The sequence below is a fragment of the Barbatula barbatula genome, assembly GCF_947034865.1.
Source record: "Barbatula barbatula genome assembly, chromosome: 21".
NCBI classification, from domain to species: domain Eukaryota; kingdom Metazoa; phylum Chordata; class Actinopteri; order Cypriniformes; family Nemacheilidae; genus Barbatula; species Barbatula barbatula.
The window spans coordinates 5,945,314-5,953,075 of NC_136784.1; the positions used below are offsets into that span (position 1 = coordinate 5,945,314).

General features: G+C 34.5%; 1 protein-coding gene across 1 annotated transcript; it reads left to right on the forward strand.

The window, feature by feature from the left end:
- Positions 1-436: 436 nt before the first annotated feature.
- On the forward strand, positions 437-7,762 carry LOC306910233 (gasdermin-E-like). Its single transcript, XM_079484638.1, has 10 exons — positions 437-834; positions 3,637-3,844; positions 4,218-4,410; positions 4,652-4,811; positions 4,900-5,023; positions 6,082-6,210; positions 6,388-6,515; positions 6,645-6,804; positions 6,910-6,983; positions 7,071-7,762. Exons 2-10 carry the CDS (start codon positions 3,640-3,642, stop codon positions 7,302-7,304), a joined length of 1,407 nt encoding a protein of 468 aa, XP_079340764.1. The 5' UTR covers positions 437-834; positions 3,637-3,639; the 3' UTR covers positions 7,305-7,762.

Here is a 7,762-nt window from a genome sequence, read left to right on the forward strand (position 1 = left end):
GCTTTATTCATATGACTGTGAGTTTTTCTATTATTTAGCTAAATGCATCTTCTAAATTGTACAGTTTTTTTAGGGGGTTTCCTAGATGTTCACACATTGCTTTACTTGATGTGTGACCTTCATCTCAACTATGAAACGGTAACATAACACTTATAAAAAAATGACAAACATAAGACTCTGTGACTTCTAACATCTACATTCTTTTATTCTGGTATTGCTGTTTGACAAGTTCATCTACTTCCCCTGTAAGCTTTTGACGTTGTTTTCTTTAAAAGTTGTGTATAGTTCAGTGTGTGTTGTACTGATGGGTGTATTATATTGTGGGCGTGCATGCTCGCATGTTTTAGAAGCTCTTAAATATTTTCTTGAGAAAATCGTCCTTTTGTTAAAGGATTAAAATGACAGTCTATAAGACTCCCGCACATGCACTACAAACACGAAGCTAACATTCAAGTTCTGAATAGAATACCATTTTTACTAAAGACTTTTCAATAGATAATCAACCTAACATTATAACTCATGGATTGGTGACTAGTTGATCAAGTGGAAATCACTGGAAGATTTTAAGTCTTAAGGCTTATTTTAAGTTTCTATGATTCGTCAGGTGAGTGAAAACCTGCAGCGTTTAAAAAGGTGCATGCGACTTCATGGTGCGCCTCCTACGCAGACCGACAGGTTTATGACATCAAAGAATCGCGAGAGCGAATAACAGACGCGACACATCGAGGTCTGCGCACAGTGCAGTATATCTACGCAGTCGAACGCAGATCTCTACAGAGACACCAAACCGCGACTTCTACCGCAAACCCTGAGTAAGGTTACAAGAACAAAAAGGTATGTAGTTAATCTTTAAAAGTAAGTTTTTACCCTTGTTCTGGTTTTAATGAAATGTAATATAGTGAAATAATATTATGAGGCTTTGAAGGTTGAATGAAAGAGGGCAAAAACAGTCTGCATGTCGGTGAATATAACGGGCCCCCACGAAATCGGGATGTTTTTATGACGTGTGGGAAAACAAGCTATTCGAATTAACGCGCGTGGACGTAGTTAAGCGATTTATATTCGCTCTTTGTAATGTTGTAATTGTTTTAAATACTCGGCGAAACGATGATTTATGGAGATGGGGACATTCTAGAAAAGGCCGGATATGCGACAACATGTTACTCAAGCATGCAGGGTCAAGTTAAACAGACCTCTAAAAACAGAGGTAACTTTCAGGGTATGAAAGGAAGTTATAGGAAGTTCGTAAGAATGTTAAGAATTTCCTGTAACAATGTTAAGAACGTTAAGCGCTATTCTTAAAAATTTCCTAAGAAGTCCTTGAATATTTTTTTCGTTCGTAAGAATATGGCAGGGGTGGTTAAGGATTATATATTATTATATAAACATCTATATTTTTTTATTGAACAAATATAATATCAAGTACAATGTCACAATTAAGAGCAAAAATAAACAACAGTAATTCAGAAGACAGAAAGCCAGTAAAAGGAAGTAAAATTTAAAGGAAGTAAAATTTAAAGCAAGTAAAAATAAATAGATACAGATAAAAATAAATATTAATAACATTGATCCAGGGGTAACAAAAACTTAAAATAAATTCAAGAGATAGAGAAAAGCCTCCAGACCCTTTTGGTTTTCATTACAAAAAGCAGAAATATTATACTTTGTGCACATTGTAACAAACTTTAATGCTTTGGCATTGTTAGAAGAAGAGATGGTACCCAAATAACATTTAAGGTCTTTGCAAAAAAAATTAAAAAGAGGTTTGACAGACAAAAACTTACACTTGTGTAGAAAAACTTGGCTAGAAAAATAAATAGATTTATAAGAAAATACTTGTCTTTTAGATTTTTGTCAGAATTATAAAGTCCACATAAGATATCCTTAAACGTCAAAGAAAAGTTGACTAATAAAGAAGCACGTACAAACAGACAAAATTTTCCCCAAAAAGTAGCTACATGAATACAGTCCCAAAAAAAGATGAGGAACAGACTCGTCTTCCACTCCACAGAAGGAGCAAAGGCGATCCAACTCTGGAAACATTTTTTTGATAAAGACTTTGACTGGGTAAAATCGATGCAACAACTTGAATGATACCTCTTTAACCTTATAAGTGATTAAGTATTTATTGGATAGAGACCACACTTTCTTCCAAGGAATATCATTAAAACTATTACTCCAATATGAAATTATAGAAGGGACAGTTATAATATCAGTCTGAAAAAGTTGTCTATCTTTCTATTCCTAGAAGAAGGACAGGATTGTCTGCTAAAGATGTGTCGTAGATCGTACCTATAAAACACGTGACAGATCGTACGCACATCTTCTCAATGTCTACATGACATCTGACAGCAGACGTCTCACATACGTATTGCAGATGAGCAAACAATAAAAACCTTATCTTGCACATGTAAAACCAGACGAGTTTATATGTGCGAGTGTTGAATAGGTGTGTTTGCACGCATCGAGTTTGTATATATGTGAGAGTTTTTTATAGATGTGTGTGCGGAGTTTGTATATATGTGCGAGTGTTTTATAGATGTGTGTGTGCGGAGTTTGTATGTATGTGCGAGTGTTGTTTAGGTGTGTTTGCACGCATCGAGTTTATATGTATGCGTGAAAAAGTGTACATGCATGCATTACTAACATAATATGTATTGGTATGGATTTCACTTTAGTGCGCATAGATGTTTTTCATTAGTTTTTTAGCTTGAACATCCAATACTATACATGTGTATGTGAGCAATGTATATGTTTATGCAAGATTTATATATGTATTCATAAGCGCAGTTTGTTTTAAACCCTATACGGCGCCTCGCTCCAGCTACTCACTCGCTCTGTTTGTTTTCATTACAGTGTGCACCTTAACACTGGCAGCTGCTTTCCATAAGGTGCCTGTGCGCACCAGCCATTTCAAACCCATCCTCCAGTATTTGGGCCACGCCTCCTAATTTGCATACACTCCTCAATCCTCAAATGCCCAATCCTAAATCCCCAAATCCTCAATTCTAAATGGCTAAATGATTAAATTCCCAATCATACATACAGAATACCCAATCCTATATACCAAATGCCCAATCCCATAAACCAAATTCATTTTCAACTTGGACTTTTAGTTTTAAATTTAGACTTCGTTTTGGTTTAAAACTTTTAGTTTTAGACTTTTAGTTTATATTCTGAATGAAAAATCCCTCCATAGTATAGGTGTGTCAATTTAACATTTTACAACTGCAGGGAAAGGATGATCAAAAATGATTTCTGACTTGAACTTGAAATGCAGGTTTCAATCCTTCATCGTAGTAGTAACATCTTGAAAGACTAGATTTATATTTCAACTTCACTTCACTCAATGCTGGAAATTTATTTATATTTAATTTATTATTGCTTCTGACTCCTTAGAATTAATAGGGATTCTTACTTTGTATAAAAACGAGACTGCTGGTTTCGTCCAATTTATCATAGGACTCCATGATAATCTGACTTTTGTTTTATACATATGCAAAAATATGTAACTGACAAACATGTGAGAGGAAGTTCATTCACAGACCAAGCTGTTTTTAATAAATGCAAAAAAAACAGTGTTTATAAACTTTCCAAAGTGATTTAATGCAGCTGTTTGTTTGTGTTTCTGTGCAGAGGATGTTTAATAAAGCGACAAAGCAGCTGGTCCAACAGATTGATCCTAACGGAGTTCTGATTCCAGCAAGTTTAAACGATTCAAAGAAACTCAAGCTGCTTGCTCTGGTGTGGAAGAAGCCGAAAACGTGGTTCTTTGTGAAAGCTAAATACATTCCCACGCACTTTACGCTGAATGACCTTCTGGAGAAGGGTGAAATAATTCCTGGTAAATATATGTATAAGGAACTGAAATACTGCCCCTGCTCTCGAACTTCAAAACATTTTAATTCATAGGTAGACTCTTTGCACTCTTTGCAATTTACGCTTAAAGGGATAGTTCACCCAAAAATTTAAATTAAGTCACTCACGGAGCAGATCGTCCCCATTTGACTCCCATAGGATTTATTTCCCTAAACAGGGGACGAGATCTGCTCAGTCACTGACATTCTTCCAAATATCTTACTTTTTTATGTTTATCAGAACAAAGAAATGTTTACAGGTTTGGAACAATCTGAGGGTTAGTAAATTATGACAGAAATTTCATTTTTGGTGAACTATCCCTGTAAGATAATCGATTGCTCTTGTCCTGTTTTGATTAGGGCGGGATGAGACAGACTTCCTGAAATGTAAAGCAACATTTAAAACCTCTGGAAATGGATCAGTGGAGATCGGAAATGAAGATGTCGGGCTTAATGCGACTGGACAGAGCAGCACTGAACTGAACTTGTCTTTCGACACACTCAGGAAGGAAGATGTGGATATTCCAAAACTTATGAAGGACTCCCAAGGCAGGTAAGAAAACGCAATTTGAAGATACATTGTGTGTCTTTATTTAAATAAATGAAGATGTCTTGAAAGTTTTGTATGCATGTTGCATATTTGTGGCTGCAAAGTAAATATGAATAATTGTGTAAAGAAATCGATAAAATTTTTTAATTCCTATGATCTTTTTGTTTTAAAAAGGTATTCCTCGTTGTTATATAGTTTTGCCTCTTTACGATTTGCCTTTTTTGCTAAATTATGATCCTCATAGGAAGGTGGATCTCAGACATGGTTTAATTCAGCAATTTTTAAAAGGGAAAATAAGGTTGACCCTCCTTAAAGAGCGAATCTTTACACCCTGTGAGTGTACCATCTCTTGTGCTGGACAGGAGCAGGGCAGTGTTTCTTCTACTTTGAAAGGATATCCAAAGGTTTGTAAGAAACTTGTGTTTGCTTCGGGATTAAGACATTTAAGCAGTACTTTGTTTCTTAAATGTTTTCAATGTGTCTGTGTTGCAGTTGGTGGCAATAAAAGCGAAGGGTGAACTAAAATGTAGCTCTGACCTAAAAATGAACATCCCAGCAGGCACTGTGTTTGCATACAGTGTCATTAAAATAAACTTCAGCAGTGATGGCTTCATTGGTCAGTGACATTTACTTCTTTAATTTATTTTTACTAATATAAGATATAAATTACCTGCAGACTTTCTGATTCCCACTTATAATTTTATAAACAGACTAAGGGTGGGTTGCACCAACAAGGATTAGTCTTAAATGTAGATTCAATCAAGGTTTATTTAATAATTCTGTTGCACCAAACTTTAAACCTTGTTTAAAAATAATCAGGGTTATATTTAAGATATCATTTGATCCTGGTTTTAATTCCACACTAAATCTATTATATTTAATACTGTTGCTCCATTGGGGATTAACTTTAAACACAGAGTTTAAAAACTTTAAACACTACTGAGGAGGTTTAAATAAATAAAACATGTATAAAATGTACAGGAAAATGATCAGAAACAGACACAGGCCGTTTGGGGCTGCGCCAATAGAAGAGGTCGCAAATGACGGTTTGGATTAAATTTTAATCCACAATTTGTTAATCCGTGTTTAAAATTAGGTGGTGTAACACAACTCGATTTAAAATAAAACTAGGATTAACAAAGCTTTGCTCTAAACTCAGTTTACTTTAATCCTTTTTGGTGCAACCAACGTGATTCAAATGTAGGATCAAATAAGAGTCATTTAGCCGTCACAAAATCTCTACTATAGGAGTATCAAATTATATGTCTATCACAATAACCGTGATGTTATGTTAAGTACTGTGTATGTAATTGGGAGCCACAAGAGAACAGTTTCCCCCATTTCTTCCTCCCTACCTTGTATTTTGAGTGTGATTCATTGGCTAAAGTAAAAGTAAAATTAACATGAATGTTAGCCTTATTTATGTATTTTAAAAATCTAAATAGACATCACCATAATAGCCACAATAGTGTAATAGAAATGGTTACAGCACATACCTTCAACTTCTCGAATAGTTGACTGCTGTTATTGGGCTTTTTATTTGGGTTTTTAAGTGTGTATATTATTGCAAACATATTTTTTCAAAAGTGCTGTGTTTTCTATTAGGAAATAGTAAACTTTGAATCTCAATTCTTTAAATGTATTATTATATTATGTATGATTGTTTGTGATCAGAGTTGTGTTTTGAACCGGATGGAATTGAGTCAGATGACATATCCGAGGATCCAGATTATTCAGAGGTGGATTGTCCTTATACACTACAAGAGATTGAAGAAGGGTACTCACTTAGTTCCCTTAAAACAGGTACTTGTACGTGTGTGTGCTCATGCAGTGTTGTGTGTAGAAGCAACATTTAGTTTATCAATTTACTTTTCATTTTCCTTAAATTGTTCTTTTGGCCTTTCAGAATTTCGATATTTTTATATAGGATATGAAGCAATTGAGAATTATTGTTAAGAATGTTTGTATGGTCTTTTGTAGCACTTTCAGATGTTCAGAATGGGTTTTGTGTGTTGACTGATCTGACTTCTAAATGCCGCTCCTCCTTACTGCTTAATTTGAGGCTAATTCTGTTGGACCCACCCTCCCTGTCAGTTTTGGTGGAAAGTGTGAGTAGAAACAATGCCACACGAGTTGTTAAATTTCCGATTAATATTTCGTAAGACCCAATAAAGCATTGCAATAAATAAAGCAGCACATTCCTTTTTTTTGTATCTCATATTTTTTTATTTACCTAGCTCGAGGTTCTAAGCAGCAGTGAAGCTCCATTACTCCAAAATGAGTTGTTGGACAGCGAGAAAAATTTAACATCTACAGTTTTAGACTTACTTAAGTCTGAACCACACAACAGCCAGCAAATTCTGAAGGCAATGCATATGCTGCTCAGTGACGTTGAGGGTCAGTATATCAAAATCAAGAGCCTGTGAGGAGCTCAGCTTGTCTTTAGAGTATTTCTATCTTCATTCATATTGTACAAACTCCTCATTTAATTTTTCTGTTTAGAGTTGACAGATGCTGGATTACAACTGTTAGAAAGTTTCTGCTTCCCTGAAGGTCTTAGAAGCCTGCAAGACTTAGTAAGTTAGTGCTAGTTATTGATACAGATCAGAAGTTTTCTTTATCGTCTTTGTATCTGATTGTTATATTTCTGTTTCTTATTATAGGTAAATCTTCTGATGGCTACCTCTGAGCCACTCTCCAAAGACGCAATCCCTGTTTTCTTACAGAAAGACGAAGAATTCCACAGAGTGGTCGACCTTTTTAAATCATGCAATGTTTTACTAAAGAGAGAAGATGATTTCATGTTTGCAGATGTAACATGTGAAAACGGATTCCTACCGCTTGTTCTGTGTATTGCCATCAGTGGTTTTGCATTTCTCATTGACAGTAACAATTAGATCACTCCTGTGTGTTCTCAGAATGACACCGATTTTAATAATTTTAACATTTTCTTGCTCATGCAGCCCTTTGCACTAATTTTATCTTTCTTAATTCTAGAATGGTAATCCACAAGATATTTTTAGATGTTGTGCCTTTTATCAATTATATTTACATATACATATTATATAGAAAATAATCTAAATATGTTGTATACAATTTATACAAAAATTTTACTAAATACAAATTTATACTTAAAATATGCTCCACAATAATATGCACTTTTTACCTGTTGTGTTTTTGAAGGTTTTAGAAGACCTTAAAGACAAGCTTTGTTCTGTGTATTCTCTGAAAATATAAATAGTATAAAAAGGTTTTAATGGGTTTTTTATAATAAAACAAAATCTTTTAATCTGTGTAACTGAAAATAGTACATGTACGTCATTTATGTATGTGAAGTAAAAAGCTTTGTGACTCT

Excerpts from the sequence above, each read along its gene's own strand:
- LOC306910233 (XM_079484638.1), top strand. The coding sequence starts at position 3,640 with ATGTTTAATAAAGCGACAAAGCAGCTGGTCCAACAGATTGATCCTAAC. Across the intron at positions 6,516-6,644 it reads TGTCAGTTTTGGTGGAAAGT|CTCGAGGTTCTAAGCAGCAG; the intron begins GTGAGTAGAAAC and ends TTATTTACCTAG. Across the intron at positions 6,805-6,909 it reads GCTGCTCAGTGACGTTGAGG|AGTTGACAGATGCTGGATTA; the intron begins GTCAGTATATCA and ends TTTTCTGTTTAG.